Source organism: Carassius gibelio, chromosome B15, assembly GCF_023724105.1.
Source record: "Carassius gibelio isolate Cgi1373 ecotype wild population from Czech Republic chromosome B15, carGib1.2-hapl.c, whole genome shotgun sequence".
Classification (NCBI taxonomy): Eukaryota; Metazoa; Chordata; class Actinopteri; order Cypriniformes; family Cyprinidae; genus Carassius; species Carassius gibelio.
In genome coordinates this window covers 24,013,389-24,032,635 of record NC_068410.1, presented here as the reverse complement: position 1 = coordinate 24,032,635, position 19,247 = coordinate 24,013,389, and the positions used below count along the sequence as shown (strand labels likewise).

At 37.7% G+C, this 19,247-nt stretch overlaps 1 protein-coding gene across 2 annotated transcripts in view; it reads left to right on the top strand.

Moving 5' to 3' along the window:
- Window positions 1-19,247, top strand: part of LOC127972482 (endothelin-converting enzyme 2) — a 66,498-nt gene that overhangs the window by 20,406 nt on the left and 26,845 nt on the right. Inside the window, exons 1-3 of one of the 2 annotated variants that reach the window (XM_052575987.1) lie at window positions 7,055-7,214; window positions 11,646-11,732; window positions 15,265-15,409. In XM_052575987.1, coding sequence (XP_052431947.1) covers window positions 11,646-11,732; window positions 15,265-15,409 — 232 coding nt within the window. In that variant the 5' untranslated portion in view covers window positions 7,055-7,214. Of the gene's footprint in view, window positions 1-7,054; window positions 7,215-11,645; window positions 11,733-15,264; window positions 15,410-19,247 lie in introns of those variants that run through there. The other variant, XM_052575986.1, reaches the window with a different exon arrangement.

The window sequence follows — 19,247 nt, the reverse complement described above, 5'->3', positions numbered from 1 at the left end:
CTAATCTATCTGTCTATTGCTATATGGATTCAAGTTGTTTCAAACCTGTTAATCTTTGAAACACACATTAATATACTTTAAATAAAATGAAATGAGATTTCTGTTCATTCTGTTCTTTTCACCAAAAGTTTCAAAACATCCATAATGCACTTGATTCGATGATAATCCATATTGAGTGGTTTAATCCAAGTTTTCTGAAAGAGATTTATTTTTGTGCATCCAGAAAGTTGAGCTTCCATTTACCATATTTAATGTGCTTTATGTATCTGTGTTAATCTTTGTTTTAATGTGTGTCTCAGTTACATCTGTTCATCATATAAAATGATTGTGTCTCTTCTAAAGACTTTAACCAAGAGTTAATTTGGTGGATTGAACCTTAAATGGAGGGACAGAAATCTCTTGGGTTTCAAAGTCGAACAAAATTATGTGGGTTTGTAATGACATGAAAGTGACTAAATGATGATATAGCATTCATTTTTGTGTAAGCTTAAAGCTCTTGACTTCATGCAATTGTTACAGAACCATAAAAAGACTGCATGAAGTTAACACGTGAGCAGAAAAACATTGGGTCGTAATGTCGGTGAGTTGATGTCTCTGTAGAGCGCTGGCCTAATTACAGCTCTGGTGTCATCCAATTTATCAGAGCTTTCCCAGCTGCTCAATATCCCCTTTTGGCGAGGCAATGCTTTTCCGTGCGTAAGTGTGTTTTGTTTGTGTAATCCACACCCTGCGAGGAATTCCACTTCCTCAAATGATCAGGCAAGGTCACTTAGGTCCTGACATTTGCTGTTAAGATTTTACAGATTGTGTGTGTGTGTGTGTGTGTGTGTGTGGGGCCACTCCTCAAAGCCTTGATCAAACTGGAAAATGCTCTCACTTCCTCTAAAATACAAGAGTGCAGTCAATGGGACAATCTTTTTTTTTTTTTTTTTTTTTTGAACTGAGCCAACTGGCAAGTAGTTGTTGCATGTTTTAAGCATAAAACTCACTAAACTTAGTTAGATTCATGCTAAAATGTACAGATTTTTTTTTTATATAACTATATAAAAACAAGTAAGCAAAAAGCCTCTCTGTAAACAGATTAAATTCTAATGCAACATTTTTCCAGTAAATTTAAATCTCATTTTAAGGCTGTTTACTGTATATGGTTTACAGTTAAAATTAGAACAAAAAAGTAGGCATGTAATATGTAATAGATAAAAGAAGGATCATAAGTTTTCTTCTTTTGTAATGTTTTTGATTATTGTGTAATTTCCTGTACTCTCAGGCTCTTTATTTTATTTTGTACAGTCTTATTATCTTAATCTCCATGTTATTACTTTTTTTTTGTCTCATACTTGTCTACATTTTGCGTATGGGGCAGACATGACTTAAATTCCACTATGTATCATATATTTATGTGTTTAACTGAAATTGTGATATAGTTTAGAGAATCTCTACAGGCTTCCTGCAGTTTTCCTCAAAATAAAAGTATGATGCTTTAACATTTGAAAATGAATAATTTAAGACTGCCATAAACAGTGTTGTGACTTTACCATTTCAAGTCAAGTCAAGTCAAGTCTGCTTTATTGTCATTTCTTCCACATTCCACACAGAATGGAAACTGCGTTACTCTCAGACCCATGGTGCATACAGATAACACTAACAATAGTGCCTAAAAATACAGATAGATACAGATTAAATCTAAAATCTAAAATGCAACTATACAAATAAGGGCATGTAAAAGAATAATACAACTGAAAATAAAAGTTAAATAAAGCAGCACAAGGCACATGGCAGATAGAGTGCAAACCAGTGCTGATAAAATGATCTGATAAAAGTGAGAAAAGGCTCAGAGAGCAGTTCTTTATTTAAACTGACTGAAGAGGTAGTAGAATGATCTCAGTTCTATGCTGAATGAGGTAGCGAGCAGACCAATGCTGCACAAAGTGACTGGTGCGGGTCAGAGTTTGTTAGTGGGATGGGGGAGTGGAAGGACCTGGGGATGTGGGATCTTGGAGGGGTGGGGGTGGGGGGTGGGGGGGTTGGGGTTTACAATGTAAATATAGTTATTATTAGTAGTGTTATTTCTCTTAAATACTTGTTTTGTACATATATTTTCAAGTTTTCTATTTTAACTTAGTAGTAATAATAATAATTATTATTATTAGTAGTAGTATTCTTATTTTGGAGCAATATTGGTACATAAAAACACCAAATTGTGCAGCTCTGCAAACAAGGAAAGCGAATCACATTTAGACCCCCCCCCCCATTAAAAAAAAAAAAAAAAAAACTAAACAGCACTATTGTTGCATGAATAATACTTGTAGTAATATTTTATCAAGTCAGACAATGTAGTCTGTGCAGTTAATTATGTCCGTGTGTGTGATTATTTGTTCTTGGACCTCACCCATGTCTGCCGGCGACAGACTGTCTGAGCACCTTCATTTGGGGGACTGCAGGCCGATGATTCGCGGTGTTTCCCACCCTCTCTCTTCAGTATTCCTCTCATGTGGATATTGCTCATGCTCATGCTGGCTGTGTAAAGCAGGCTTTGTTACCTCAGCTTTCCCTCGGATGGTCTCTGAGGGCCGGCAGGGATGTGTGTGGCAGCGCTAGTTTCTGTGTGTGTAGCTCTCTCTCTCTCTCTCTCTCTCTCTCTCTCTTTTCAAGGTGGCTTTGGCTTGGGTGGGTTTCTCGGGGCAGGAGTGAGAGGGTATTTCTAGCTCTCATGGGCAGAGGTTGGGCTATGCCAGCCTTCCCCCAGCCAACTGTTTCCTTTCAAAAACACTTCTCAGGAAACCACTTCAAACAATCACATTCCACGCAGAGAAAGTGCCACACCACTCCTGGAACTTGGGAAAACCTCTCCCTTCCCCTCGCAAGGCTCCTCTTTTTCTCCGTCTCGACGTATGTTTCTCATTGGCCGTTAACTGAAGCACACACATGGCTATTTGCTTTTAGAATTACATCAACCTTTTTGGGACACTGTATTTCTGAATGTAATTCTGAATGTATTTCTAATGTGTTTTGTCTTGTCAGTTTAAAACCATTACAACACAAGAAGAGGCGAAAGAGAACTCGATTCTCGCGCACTCTTTTCTTTGCACAGTCGCACACACCAGAAGTGCGGAAACACAAAAGTGCGTTTCAGACAACACACGGACACCAAAATCCCCTACAGCTCGAGCAGACACATACAATTTTATTAAAATACCCATCTCAGCAATCATCCTCATAAACACAGTGAATTTGGGAATGAAAATAGCTGGGAAAGATATCAGATGTGTATCAGTATATTAGATCCCGTGCATTTGGTCTTTAGCCTTTAAATACCTGCTGCTGTCTGTTATTAATGTTAATCAAACAACAAAACACAGCTTTAACAAAGATTATTCTATGTTTGATTTATACAGTGAACACTATGCAGTGTTATTTTACACTTTTTACATTTCTGTACCCGAATAACACTGGTAAACCTTATTTTATTTGTAACTTTGTTTATATTGTATTTATCTGCTTGTAATTTGTGTATTTTTTTTTTTTTATGACTTTCTTAGTTAGGCTAGTAGTTTGTACTGTGAGTTATTAAGTTATGTAAGTTATTAAAGTGCTCTTTAAGTAATACATGGAAAGAAACATGGATGTAAAAAATATATATATATATTCTAGCTGATCTGAAAAATGATCGGATCCTTGTCTCTGAAAACACAATATCACAAATGTATGATTGATACACCAATGAAAAGTATATTATTTCTGAGTAATATATGAACAGTTGTCAAATATAGTATATGCTACTTTATCTGCATACTTACAGTATACTCATGTGAAGTGAAATATACTATATAGCAAATTTTTGTGTGCTTGATTGTATATATATATATATATATATATATATATATATATATATATATATATATATATATATATATATATATATATATATATATATATATATCATGTAAACGCTGACTCCAGTACACCATTTACATGATGCAATGTTACAAAAAATGCTAAAATACTAAATATATATATATATATATATATATATATATATATATATATATATATATATATATATATATATATATATATATATATATATATATATATATTGCAAGATGCAAACTGTGTCATCGCATAGCTCTCTATATAAACTATATTGTATTATATCCACATACATAAAGTATCCTCCCATAAGGTGATACTATATTATATAGTTACAAAAGTGCTTGATTGCTTGTATCGTTGCATATTTTAAACTATAATACTGACCATCTGCTAAGTGATACTATAAAGCAGATATGAAGCTATTATAAACATTAACATCATGGTTTTCTGTTTGAAACCATGTGTATTTTAAACAAAACTATACCAAATTTTTGACTTGACTATTATTATTGTATTGTTATTTTAATAGGCCTATTATATGTTTGCGTAATATTTCATTTTTTTCAAAATCAACATCAATTATTTTAAAAGCTTTTTTTTAATTATTTTATATAATTTCTAAATAATTATTGCACTTGTAGTCTGTACATAAGCATTGGCTCACCTTTATATTTCCCAAATGATCACTGTATTTTTCACTGTTTTTCATGATAGCTGTTTTAGTGATATCTGAGCATATATGGAGATATTTTATGTGCAGCTTCTATGTTGTATTGAAATATTCAAAGACCTTGAAAATAAACAGCCTCTTTCCTAACACTGGAATCGTACTCTTTGCACCCTGTTTGGAGTATGTTTAGATAATAAATCATATTCACCTTTAAAAGTATCATGGCTGATGAAGAGAAGCCTTCCGTTTTTCTCCATTGCATTAAGGCTTTAAAAAGCCCTTCATAAATAACAATTATAGCTGGTTTCATAACCTCCATCTCTCTCTCTCTCTCGCTCTCTCTATTATTACCTCTATATTGCTGTTTATTGTTTGTGCGTCATTGTGTCGTGGTGCACTAAAGGATGCTCGTGAGTCGTGACCCCACACCACCTCACAGCTGTTCCTGCTGAGCGCTTCTGATTGGCCGCTGAAAGGATACAGAACATATTGATTTAATTAGTGATAGTTCATTTGATGGGGGCTTGTTGCCGTGGTGATAGGATGGGCAGTGAGAACGTGTTTGACGGTGTGTGTTACACACATACACACATGGGACAATGACGGGCATGCAAACTCAAGACAGGATTTGGGATGTTTTTCACCCGTCTAGTTTTTCCTGTATCTGATAATTTAATCCAAAATGAATGCAGCATGCTTCATGTAAACGCTGACTCCAGTACACCATTTACATGATGCAATGTTACTAAAAATGCTAAAATACTAAAAATATTAATTAATAAGAATGAAAATAAGGAAATAAACTATTACAAATAGTTTTATTTAATTGTAATAGATTTAAATAAATTCAATATAAATGTAAGATTACATTTTTTTTTAAATATAATATATATATATATATAATATATATATTAATGAATACTGTAATAGTATATAAATAAAACTAATTAATACTGAAATATAATAAATGAACAGAGAATTTTAGGAGAGGAAGCCAAAAACATGTATCAGAAACCCTTATCCACCAAATCAATTCATGTGGTGTGACCAAAAAAATCATGTAGTGCAGAAACATGTTATTATGTAATTATGATATCATCCAGGTCAATAAAGTATGTCTGTTAAAATATCTGACAATTTGATATTTTTATTAGATGGTTGTAAAATGTCATGTGCTACAACTTCCCTAAAAACTTTTATGATATATCTTTATAAAGAAATAATTATTTATGATGAAAATACCTTTTAACCTTGTAAAATAATATATAAAATAATAATAATAATGATGATGATTAAGATGTATACACTTACATGTTTTCAAGGTGTTAGTATGTTTTCTGGTAAGCTTGTGAATTCAGTAGTTTTATAACCAATGGGAGGTCATTCTATGGTGGACTATGAATACTTGAAACTAAATATTTAACTTGTTAACTGTCACTCACGTTTTTTAAAAGATAGACTTGAATGTGCATGATACAAACTAAAATTTTTATAATTCATGACTGAAAACATTTTGTAACATGATGTTGATGTACCATTTACATGGTAATGCAATGTCTGATTTTAAAATGGGTTTTGAAGGATACATTTTGAGATTTTATGTTTTCAAGTGATATATAACTTCTGATGATTTCTAAAATGTGATAGAGAAAAAGGCAACGAGGAAGTCTTTTTTTAAAACAAAGGTTAAAACTCCTTTTGTAATGTAGATTTCTGAGGGTGCACTCTTGTAATAGATTAATCTATTACTTTTCCTACATAATTTTTAACAAAAAATATTGGTATAATATATATTTGGGAGTCTTAGACCTTTCCAACGATATATAGTTTGTCAAGATTAGATTAGATTTGATTGTAATATAGTTTAGTCAACGTAGGTGTCCCGTATACGGGACGGGGTGACATTTAACAGGTTAATACAAGTATTTCAGAAATATTTGCTAAACAGAAGCAGATTATTGAGTCATACAGGCTGTTTCTCCAGAGGCTGGAATGAGGACGTTTATAGAAGATGAAAGATGATAAATGAACAAAAATGTAGAGAGGCAGCCTGGAGGTCCATCGAGGGCGAGATGGAACAAAGATTTTAGCATTTCATTGTCAAAGCATAAATTCTGTTAAGGAATGTGCATTATGCCATCTTCAAAATTTCTGTAAAGTTGTAATTCCGATATGATGTGCATTGAAGTCATTTTGATTCGGAATCAAAAGGGATGTGTTGAGCACTTTTATTTTCTTCATGTTTTTAAAACTATTTAGAAGTGCTAATACAGCTAAAATAAATGCAGAAGAGTGTTTGCCATGATCTGTTCCTGGTTTCACATGGTTAGCATCCCACATTATCCCATATCCCCAGACGTACACCACTGGTTCAAGCCACAATGACTGTTTACTGTAACTTCAGTAACTTCCCCGTATGCATGTGTTTCTCTTACCAACGTAACTGAGGTAGGAGTCTCCTTTTCAGAAGTGGGCTTTATCTGTTCCTCACTCCCAGCAACTCTCCCTCTCCCACAGTAGCGAGCGACCTGCCCTTTCTGGGTCATGTTAGCAAAACATTGGCTGTCCTCCCCCCGTTCTCCAGTCAGTGGTTTATTCCAGTCGTTCCACGGCAGTGGCAGCATTTCACTTCTGCTTTTGGATTGCTGGTGTCTTACTGCGCTGATGAACGGTGAGTCTCGCTCCTCCGTCAATGGCTTTATCTGGTCTGCTGTGACCGCGGGTCAATGTGTTTGCTTGTTGAGCCGGACTGGAGTTTGTAAAATCACTCTATATCTGGTATTATTTAAGACAATAGCTGTGTCTAAATAATAATAAGGAATCCAGAAGGATGGAAAAAATTAAAAGAAAAAAAAATGAATAAATGAATCAGATTGGGAGAGGGGGTGATTTAAAAGTTTTTGGTATAGTTGGTGTAGTATGAGTATGGTATGCTATTCCCAAGATAGACTTTGAGACTAAAATACTGAATTTCACATGATAGCTTGGCATGAATGTGTCAGTTAGACATGAAAGAGGAACTTCAATAACTTCAATATTTCACACCAAGTCATCCTTCATTGTTTTCCTTCCTCTGAGAAACGTCCGTGACCTGCCACCCAGGATTCTGCTGAATCTTGTCCAGACCTCTGGAGGGAGTTATTGTCTACACCCCTTTCTCAACCATGGCCATTGCATTGCAAAGAAGCATGTGAAGCTATGACTAATAACTAAAGTGTTAACTGACTGCTTATGAGGAAACAATCAACTATGGGAAAATGTCAAGACAGTGATTAGCAGTTGTTAAACTGCATGTTTGTGTGGGCTTAGCATGTGCATTTGTTTGACATCATGAGTCAGAGTTTTTGTCTTTGTAATCTCATTCACAGTCTCCTGTAAAAGCCCATTGAGGAATAGTTTACTGAAAATCTGGCTGTGAAGATACAACATTTATTCAGCTGAGACACTAACAGCCGAGATGATTGAGTGTTGCGTTCCGCTTGAACTTTAAGCCATGTTGCAGAGCGCTCCCAGTGCTTTTCTGTGTCTTGCTCTAAACAATGTGTGTGTGTGTGTGTGTGTGTGTGTGTGTGACCTTCAATTGTCATGTGTCTTTTAGTGTCGAGGGCTTAAATGAAAGTATTTAAAGTGTGTGTTTTAAAACCCAACAAAAATTGTTTGCATTAGTAAGAAATGTTTTTTTTTAGATTAGATCTAATTCTGCTAATTCTGACATCCTTACATTTTTATATAGAATTTTGAGTTAATATTGCATAAAATGTTCATTTCATGCATGCTTTGTGTGTGTGAGTTTTGCAGTGAGTTTGTCATCTTGCCCTTTAGATATCTGAATTGTTATCGGTCACTTAAAAGGGTACATGCTCACAGGAACAAAAAGTTACAATACGGATCTCTTGAGTATCATCAATAAAACATAAAGCGATAAACAAAAAGGAAATGGAAACATTGTCTTCCTGAGAAAAAACACAATAGTCTCACATTGATTGTTTAAAGCTGACACATGAATGAAACAATTGAGATTTGAAAAGAGTTCCCCTCTGGGTAGATCTCTGTGTTTTATGTCTGTTGCGTGTTTACTTAGCTAGACTTTCTGGACAAATTTGCTTTCAGAAATTATGTAAATTAACAAAACCTCCAGGGATGTTTTCATATGGATTACTTTAACATAATATTTGTTTTTGGTAGCACTTGTTTAGTTTAAAATAAGACATGTAAAGCTTTCTATATATATCTCTCTCATGTCTCTTCGTTGAGTATTCACGGAGTTACAGTTCATTTTAATGATGTGTTTGTAAATGAAGATCAGCGCAGACAAAGGCTGCAGACAGCACACCTTGTTTGTTATCTTTATTTTATAAATGCACAAAGTTTTGTTGTTATTATGTAAAGTAGACCCTTTACAGATTCGATTGATGTATTGCTCTTATCTTTCGATCAAAACTGAAAGTGTAATTTAAGTTATTTTCGGGGTTATCAGGAGAAAATGCCTCATAACGCATATACACGTGAATCGACTCCAGAGGGTTAATTATGCACTCAATAATTGGTTGGGGGTCCTTTTGCACTGCTGAGGCGTTATTGAAGCCCAGTTTTTTTTTATAGCGGCCTTCGGCTCCTTTGTATTGTTTTTCAGAAGTTACTTATCTTCCTCTTCACAATACCTCAGATTCTCTGTGAGGTTCATGTCAGGTAAGTTGGCTGGCCAATCAAGCACAGAAATATCATGGTCAGCAAACCACTTGGAAGTGGTTTTGGCACTGTAGGCAGGTACTAAAGTCTTGCTGGAAAATGAAATCAGCATCTCCATGAAGCTTGTCAGCAGATGGAAGCATAAAGTGCTCCAAAATATCCTGGTAGCTGACTGCATTGATTTTGGACTTGATAAAACACAATGGACCAAAACCAGCAGATGTCACAACACCCCAAATCATCTCTGACTTCGGAAACTCACACTGGGTTTTGGATTCGGTTCTTTTTCTCCTTATCCCAGGTGAAATGCATCAGAAGTTTTTTTCGGGTTCAGGAGTGGCTTGGTTCTATGAATGTGATAGCTGTAGCTCTTTTCCTGAAGATGTCTGAGTGTGGTGACTCTTGATGCGCTGACTCCCGCTTCAGTCCACTCCTTGTGAACCTCTCCCAAGTTCTTGAATTGGCTTTTCCTGACAATCTTCTCAAGGCTGTGGTCATTCCTGTTGCTTGTGCAACTTTCCTACAACATTTTTTCCTTCCAGACAACTTTCTATGAGTATATTTTGATACAGCACTCTGTGAACAGCCAGCCCTTTCAGCAATGACCTTCTGTAAGGGTGTAAATATGGTTAGATTTAACTATAATTCCTGTACTCTGTAGGGTAAGGCTTATAACAGTGGGACTTACACAGCAAAGTGCAGGGGCGTGTTTAGTGTTTTGGGGAGGAGCCCCTCTCGATGGATTTTGTGGTCGATTCTGGGTATTGTTTACATTTTATCAATATCAATAGGATACAGCTGATTGATACACACATCCATACTACTCTCTATCATTTGCTGTAAATTATTTTATAACTGCAGTTTACAAATTGCCTCCAAGCAAACAGAAAAAGATACATAAAGCACATTTTTTAAATAAAAAGGCTCTTCATGAAGAGAAAATTGACTTTCTCAGGGAGCAGGCGTGATCACTCCTAACAGAGAGTGTTTCTCTTTTAGAGGGACTTTTTTTATCTCTGTTTTTAACAACATGATAAAAAGGGCTTCCTTTTAACATCTAGAATTATGTATTTATTGATGCTCCATTCAGGATTTTTACAGACATTCATTCAGAGCCTGAGTTTCTTTTTTTAAAATGGGGTGAATTCCCCTCTTAGGTGACTCTTGTGGGAGTGGAGGGGGGATTTTTTTTTTTTTAGTTTGAGTGGTAGGGGGGGATTTCTAGACTTTTGTTTTAATCAAAAATATGCAATTACATGTTTGATGTTATTTTTATTTTTACCATGGGGCAATGTTGAGTGTGCTCTCTCTGGAGTGCTGAATGTTTAAAAACTTAAAGAAATGCAAATTATAAAATAAGATAAGATATAATATAAGATAAGCAGCTCGCTTATAGTGCAGACACGATGTGGTGCTATGAAGTCATTTTCACATTTTGTGATGGAAAGACATAGATCACGTGGACAACTTGTGGTGTTTGTAAAATTGCACCTCACAGAAAGCTTTTTAAAACTATTTTGTCAGTTATTTAATGAAAGAATATGAATTCTACCTCAACTTCAGCATTATAATTATTTTCCCCACGCCGGACTGAGATTGAGATGGTGCATGTCATTGCAAACCTCTCACAGCAGGTGTGTCATCAGCTTGAGATCGGATATTGAGAACAGCTTCTAATTCGCCATTAACACAGAAGAACGGAAATAAAACAACACAAGTATCGATAACAGTATTGTGTGTCTAGAAGTACCAGTCCAAAAAAATGCCGGTTCTCTACTCCCATCTGAAGAAATCGTGTTCCGCGGGGGGGCCATGTTATTGCATGGGTTGTGTGGTGCCTAAACATGCTACTGGCAAATTCCTCCGGTTTAGATTAGCCACCTCTTCAGTTGTGAACATTGTGTGTGTGTGTAAATGTGTTTGTATAAATTCCTCTCTGACGTCCAAGATGGGGGTGAGGAAACAAGGAATCCCCCCACGCAACATTCATCTCCATTTCACACTCTCTTGCAGTATTTCTCGTCTTCAGACTTTTAACTTTGTCTCTTGCCTCAAGGCCTTCAAAATTGTTTCCTGTAGATTCTGTGGGAACTTAATATAAAGAAAGTAAATAGGGTCTATTTTGATTTCATGGTGCATTTTTCTAAACTGGCAGCTACTTTAAAGTTAAATATTTTTTTCTACAAGCGACATATAAATCACAAATACTTCTTTAGTAGATGTTCTGCCAGTGCCTGATTGTTTTGGAAGGTCACTTAAAACAGCAAAATTGACAATTTATCCCTGTCTGCTGCTGTTCACATCACTTTTCATGTTTTTATTTATTTATTTTTCTGGAGTAAACACTGGCTTTTAGGGCTAACAAAAGTAATATTTTAACATATGTATACATATTACTCTCTGTCTCTTTCAGATGTCTAACTACAAGCGTGCAACGTTTGAGGAGGAGGACGGGACAGACGTCCCTGCAGATGGAGCCATGTCTCCTGACAGTGTGGAGGTGGGTGTGGCTTAGGGCTCAGTGTGGATGTGTACATTTTATTTTTACATTCAGACATGTTATACAATACTGAATACAAATAAGGAAACCAATATTTTAAGCTGTTAGTTCAGTGACAGTGAGAAGTATTGCTGTCACACAATTCCTTCGAAAAGTACAGGGTGAAACAACAATTGCTGGGTAGCTGTGATAGTGAATTTTGCTCTGTGAATTTCAGCTGTTCCCTGTCTGGTTGGATGCTCTTACTGTAAAAAATCTAGCTGACAGTTACGCTGTGTTCAATAGGTTCCATAAAGGGGGGTTTGCAGTGATTTTATAGAAAAAACATTTTGGTTCCCCAAATAACCTTTTAGTCTGTCAACATTTTCTATACATTGGAACGCTTGCATGTAAGGTTCTTCATGGAACCATTGATACCAAAAAAAAATCTTAATTTTTAATCTCATGATAAATATGTGTTAGTAAATATTTGGAGAAAAGGAAAGGGCCAAGCACCAAGCCTTGATGCACACCGGTGATTAGCTGATATTACTTACAGTAGATACTGCTTCCCTCAAAGTCAGCATGCAGAATCTACCCTTGTCCAGTGTCGAGAGGGTAGAGGACATGCTTTGTCACTGTGGTCCAGCAGAATGAGCATTTTTTTGTGTGCAGTAAGCATTGTGTCTCTTTCAAAGCTGTAGAATGCTTATGTTCTTTACATTGGATGTATCATGGAAAACATGATTTTGAACAGCTTCTGTGGATGTTAAAGGTTATCAGATGTGAAATGTCCAGGGGAAAATTAGAAAAAAGGACTGCCAAAAAGAACTCAGCAGCTGATTTCACCAGAGGAAACAAGACTTTCCTTTGAAGTCACAAGCAAGTCTCAAGTCAAATCCCAAGTCCTCCAAAAGTTAATGAGATAATTAAGTGACTAATTAAATTATGATTCAGCATTATTAATGAACACCTGATGTTAACAATAAGCATCACAACATGACAAAGAGAAACAGAAGAACTACAACAGCCTTGGATGAAATCAACTGAAAAAAAAAAACAAAAAAAACATTGACACCATAATTGTGGCCAGTGTTTGCTTTAGTTGGGCTCTTGGGCCTTTTAAGAATTCAATGAAACTTGTTTTCAAACAGTTTGTGCAATGCTGACTTAAATCTTGAAATAACAGGTTATTTTATGCTTTTAATGAAAAAACATTCTCGGTTGAAGTTTCTGTTTCAGTGTGTTTATCTTTAGTTTATTAACTGCTTTTGACTACTAAATAAATACCACACCTGTTAAGCAAATGAAACTGTAATGCTAGAGTTTAGAAAGAAAAAATAAATCCTATTAAGGATTAGGCTTTTAGACATGAACAATTACCATATGATTCTTAACAGTGGTGACAATAATTATTCATACTGCACTGCATGATGGGAGTTTCATGCACTGCAGCATGAAACACATTGTTGTCACCATTATTGGGATACATATGATGGTTCTTGATGTCTGTGTGGTTCAAAAAAGAAGTTGAGTTCATATATGTTTTACATAGATTTCAGAATTATTTATTATAGCTGTCAGAGAAACGCTTTGTTTGCTGTAGTTCTAACTGGAATGATTTAGCAAAACCTAAATATATAAATTAAGCTAAATTTAATTTGGACATAATCAAACCAGCTCCTGATAACTATATAAAAAATACACAGCACTGGTCTCTCTGCTTCACGACACTACATGCAGTGTTGCAGAGAGAGATCTAGCACTGGGGTCAAGAGCCCAACTAAAGCAAACACTGATCTCCATGATGGTGGCATCCTTTTAACCAATAAAACATCAACATCTAATCCTCTGTAATTCTCAATAGCAGCAGGTGTTCATCACTAACACACATTCATAATTTAATTATTCACTTAATAATCTCATTAACTTAAACTCTTTGAGGACTAGGGATTTGACTTGGTCGCTCCTCTGGTGAAATCAGCTGCTTATTTCTTGGGTGGAATTAAAATATGGCAGGCCTTTTACTCTTTGGCCTCTGGACTTTCCACCTTTGAAGGTTATTTATGAAACCAATGCTAATAAAGAATCTTTATTTTTAAGAGTGTAGGTTATTTGGAGAACAGGAAGGTACCAAGCACCAATCCTCTAGTGGTTGTGATTTTTATTTTATTTTATTTTCCTCTCTTTCTCTACAGTAAGAGGGCTTTTACACTGGGCTTGTTTGCCGCGGTCCGAGCCCGAGCGCGATTGTTCCCGGTGGCTCCCGCAGCGTTGGTCTGCTTTCACATTCAATAGTTGTATCGAATCCAGGTGCATTTGCAGTCACCTTACGTCATCGCGAACGCACACGGAAAACGCATGGAGAACACAACGCGACTGAGCATAGTTGTATTTTTTGCGAACCACGCCACAGTTCGGGAGCAACCAAACTCAGACCACCTTCTCCAGGTAGTCTCGGGTTCGGTACCCCAGTGCGCACCAGGGTCCCATGACAGCGTTCACATTAGCGATTTTTCATGCAAACCGTGCCCTGTTCTGCACTAAGCTACCAGTGTGAAAGCCCCATAAAACAAACCAGATTAATCCAAACTAAATTAAGCTGTTAAAGCCAGCCTAGCAGGATTTGTCACAGATATTATCTCATAACCATTAAAGCATTAATGCATTACCACTCACATTTATATGACAGCCTATTCAGCATTCATCATCTTGACCCCAGTGAGCAACTGTATTTTGATATGTGAGGATTAGCCAATTATAATGGAGATCATTAATATAAAAGTCATAAATTTACAGTAGAAAAGCTTGACATAAATGGTTCAGTGTTTAATGACTGTAGTTTTAAATGAACAATTATCCAGAAAACCTTTACCACCACATTTTAAAAGTATTACTTTGGTACTGTATGGTAATTGAAAAGAAAGCACAGTTATCAGCATGAGTTTAGAGAAACAGCATGAGAGATATTCAGCAGCTTTTCGTCCTGTATTATTTCTAATGTTGACATATTCTTATACCTTTTAGCATAAGAAAACAGCAGGTCAGATTTCCATGGAATTTCCTACACTGAATTATGAATGACATTTGATATTAATTCATATCGATTCATGTGGCCCCTTTCATTTGTTGTTCACTTTTATGTCAAACAGGAAATGTGACACCTCTTCTGTTGGTTTTCCATGCAAGCAATGATAATACACGTGCATTTGATACGATATCCCCCAGGCAACTTGTTCTTTGTTCTTTGGTGGTTGAATAATGTTAAGAGACAGTATATTTTGACACAGAAGCCTTACGTGATGTTCCCAGTGTTTCTACTCAAGAAGTCGTTGCTCTTTTTCAAACATTTTTTAACATTTTAAACATGTTTTATTTTTATTTATTTATTTTTTTAGAGAAAGAAAAGGAAGAATGAGATCACTATTAGTCACTGGCCAGACTCAAATGTGCACCATGTGAACATTTGAAGTGTTTAAACTGGAGTGCAACAATTTGTCAGCCATTTATTCTCCCAAAAATATACTGTTGTGTTATAATGACTCTCTTTCAGGTGGGTTTCCGTAAGGGTGGTATTCAGTTGTTCGGTCCACTGGGCAGGAGAACTCAACTGGAAGTAGTGTTGGCCGGTCTGCTTCTCGCTTCACTTCTAGCTCTGTTCGGCTGTGCGATTACACTGGGAGTCCGCTATAACAGAGGTAATAAACAAACACACAGATGGAGTAAAATGTATTATGTAACACATAATAACTTACTGATAAATAAGATGGTATGTAATACTGATTAAGCAGAAATGCTCTGATGACTTTGAGAAAAAGGAATATACATATATATTACATAAACTGTATATTCCTTTTTCTCAAAGTATCTACAAGGTAAGCACATCACCTGAGAAATTCTATGCTAAATAAATATACTAAACTGATGTCTTAAACGCATTTCTGCTTAATCAGTATTATATATATATATATATATATATATATATATATATATATATATATATATATATATATATATATATATATTATATATATTATATAATATAATTTCTTCTTGGACCACAGAAAGATCATCTAACAAATATCTAATAGACTGTTTGCAAAGAGCTTGATTGACAGGCAGTCTGACCAATCAGCTGTATCCCTTCTAGCCTTTAACCACAAATCAGACAGGAGAGTAGATTGCCTTCGGTGGAAATTAGTGGTTTTTTTAACGGTTGACATCAAATACTTTATGACGTTTATCATGTTAATTTTGTACTTTATGCAAATATGAAAAGAGGAGCAGTTCATGTTTATCAATTGAGGCAATACAGCAGGGGTGGGGAACGTTGATCAAATCAAACACACCTGAACAAGCTAATCAAGCTCTTCACGATACAGGTAGGTTTTTTTTTTTTCAGGGTTGGAGCTAAACTCTGCAGGGACACAGACCCTCCAAGATCAACGTTCCCCACCCCTGCAATACAGTAATCTGTCACAACACATTGAAGAGCCACAAAATGGTCTTTATTGTTTGGATTCCTGAGTCCTGAGACCTTGTTTCATATCAGAAGTTACCTGCTCTGTATTGTCTGTCAGCACATTGCCAGTTTTCTTTTTGCTCTGCTATGTATTTTTCACTGTGTGAGAATATGATTTGCAGTGTGAGAGTGGCAATGTTTGCTAGGGATAGAAACAGTGACTAAGGAGGGCGGGTCTATGCGAACGATCAGGGTGAATTATTTACAATGGACATACATCATTATGACTCACTTTAACAAGTAGTATGTTCAAACTTGTCAATAAAATAGTAAAGTGTGGTGCCTTGACCATTTTCTGAGTACTTTAAAAAAAAAAAAACTACAATAATAGCAGACACCATAGGCCTGTTTCACAATATGGCCGCCGCTACATCCGCTATCATAATGGACTGCAAACAGCTTGTTCCCCATCGAGGGAGAGACGATGCGTCGATAACGCTTTGGGAACGCATTCTGCGTGAGTGCGTCTGAAGCATCCATGTCAACTAGTCCAATGGCGAGAGTGAGCGTCAGGAGTGACGTCACGACCAGGAAATGATAAAAACCCCAACCGGAGCAACCGGTGTCAGCTTTCTGTGCCTCAGCAAGCGATCTGTGTCAAACCTGTCTGTCATATTTACTGTTGTCTTGTGCAAAGTTCGCAAATGGATCTCTCAGCGGGGTTGGAGACGGGTCCGAGGGCTCTTTCTCCTCCCTTACCTGGGAGATCCGTAGCTCAAACTCCGGTGTCGGAAGCCCGCCCCGCGGCTTCTTCCGCCCGGGGGGAGAGCCCATTGCTTCGTTGCTCTAGCTCCGAGGAGTTAGATGTAACGGGCAGTGAAGGTGACACAATCAGGGGGGAAGAGGATTCGCCATCTCTTTCCCCAGCATATGAGGAGTTGGTTGATGTATTAACACGAGCTGTAGATAAATTACATATATCTTGGCCATCTGATAAACAGAGCGCTCGTCCTAAAAGCAAATTAGACGAGCGTTTTCTGTCTTCTAAAACATCGCCTACATCACGGGGTCTCCCTTTTTTCCCTGATCTTCACAGTGAGCTGTCTAGATCGTGGAATAAGCCATATTCATCACGTCTTTTCAGCCCTCAAGTGCGCATTTATTCTGATATAAGAGGGCTGAAAGAAAATGGTTATGAAGCGATGCCCCGGGCGGAGCAGACGCTCGCGAGCTATCTTTCCCCTGGTTCAGCGTCATCTATTAAGAACCCGACTTTGCCCACGAAGCCTTTAAAGATCACATCTAATTTAGTGGGTAAAGCTTACACAGCAGCAGGTCAGGCTGGAGCTTGCCTTCACTCGATGGCTTTGCTTCAGGCTTATCAGGCTGAGCTGCTGGGGGAGTTAGATAACAGTGAGGGAGTCAGCCGTGACGAAATTCGCGAACTTCGTCGGGCTACGGATTTATCTCTCAGGGCGACTAAAGAAACAGCACGTGCTATTGGTAGATCTATGGCTGCTTTGGTTTCTACAGAAAGACACCTTTGGCTTAATCTTTCAGATATTAAAGATAAAGATAGATCTTTTCTTTTAGACGCTCCCATTTCTCATGAAGGTCTGTTTGGTGATGCTGTGAATGAAGTGGTTGAAAGATTTCAAGAAAATAAAAAGCAATCTGAAGCTTTTAAAAGTTTTCTCCCTCGCCGTTCTAATCCTGATGCTGCTAGGCGTGCAAGGCAGCCCCAGCCATCATGCTCCTCATATCGTGTTTTTCAAAAAGAGAGTGTTGCGTCTCGCGCTCCTCCTCAAAAATCACGGGGACCGAGCCAGCACTCACAGCCAAAGCAATCTAAGCAGAAGCCGGATCTGAGGACCGTTCTTCTCGCTAAGAAAGCTTCGGCTCAGAAGAAAAGGTCCTGACGCCAAATGGGTCAGACCTGTGAGGGCAGCCCCAATCGAGACGGTGCGGTGTACACCTCAGTATACGGTGCCCGTCCGGTCTCGGTGCTCTCACGGGGCCGTCCTGCCAACCCCGCCACCCTTGGTGCCTCGGGGCGCAGCGGTCTCCAGCAGGTCTCTGGCGCTGTGTCTCCCAGACGCTGCGTCAGGCTCGCTCCCTCTGAGGGGGGTCCAAGAGCAGTTAGCTCGTGTGGTTCCTGCGCTTCGGCTTCAGGTCCCCGAACTAGCTGTTCAAATTACACCAGAGGCCAGCCTCGAGAGGCTGGTTCCCTTAGTAGAATGTCTGACAGAATGGAAAAGTCTGCCGAATATATCTCAATGGGTCCTGCAGATAGTAGAGAAGGGTTACAGAATCCAGTTCGGTTCTCGTCCCCCACGCTACAACGGGGTGTTGCTCACAGTAGTGCATCCCGAGCAGGCTCTGGTCATGGAGCAAGAAGTGAAATCTCTTTTAGCGAAAAATGCTATAGAGCAGGTGTATCCTCCCGACAGGGCATCGGGTTTTTACAGCCGTTATTTCATTGTTCCAAAAAAGGATGGAGGGCTGCGTCCCATTTTAGATCTTCGTCTGTTGAATCGTACAGTTCAGAAATTAAAATTCAAGATGCTGACACTCAAACAGATTGTGACTCAAATCAGATCCGAGGACTGGTTCGTCACAATAGACCTAAAAGATGCGTACTTCCATATCTCCATCCTCCCTCAGCACAGGAAGTTCCTAAGGTTTTCTTTCGGGGGCAAAGAATACCAGTATCGGGTACTTCCCTTCGGTCTAGCTCTCTCACCCCGCACATTCACGAAATGCGTAGATGCAGCTCTGGCCCCGCTCAGGCTGCAGGGCATACGTATTCTGAATTACCTGGACGACTGGTTGATTTTAGCAGAATCAGAACAGTTGGCGGTTCGGCATCGAGATGTCGTCCTCGCTCATATGCAAAAGTTGGGTTTGAGGCTCAATACCAAGAAGAGTGTGCTATCTCCATTACAGAGGACCACTTTTCTTGGGGTGGTATGGGATTCGGTCACGATGCAAGCCTCTCTTTCGCCCGCTCGTGTAGCCAACATCCTCACAGCCACTTCGGAGCTAAAGCTAGGCCAGTCACGCACTGTAAAACA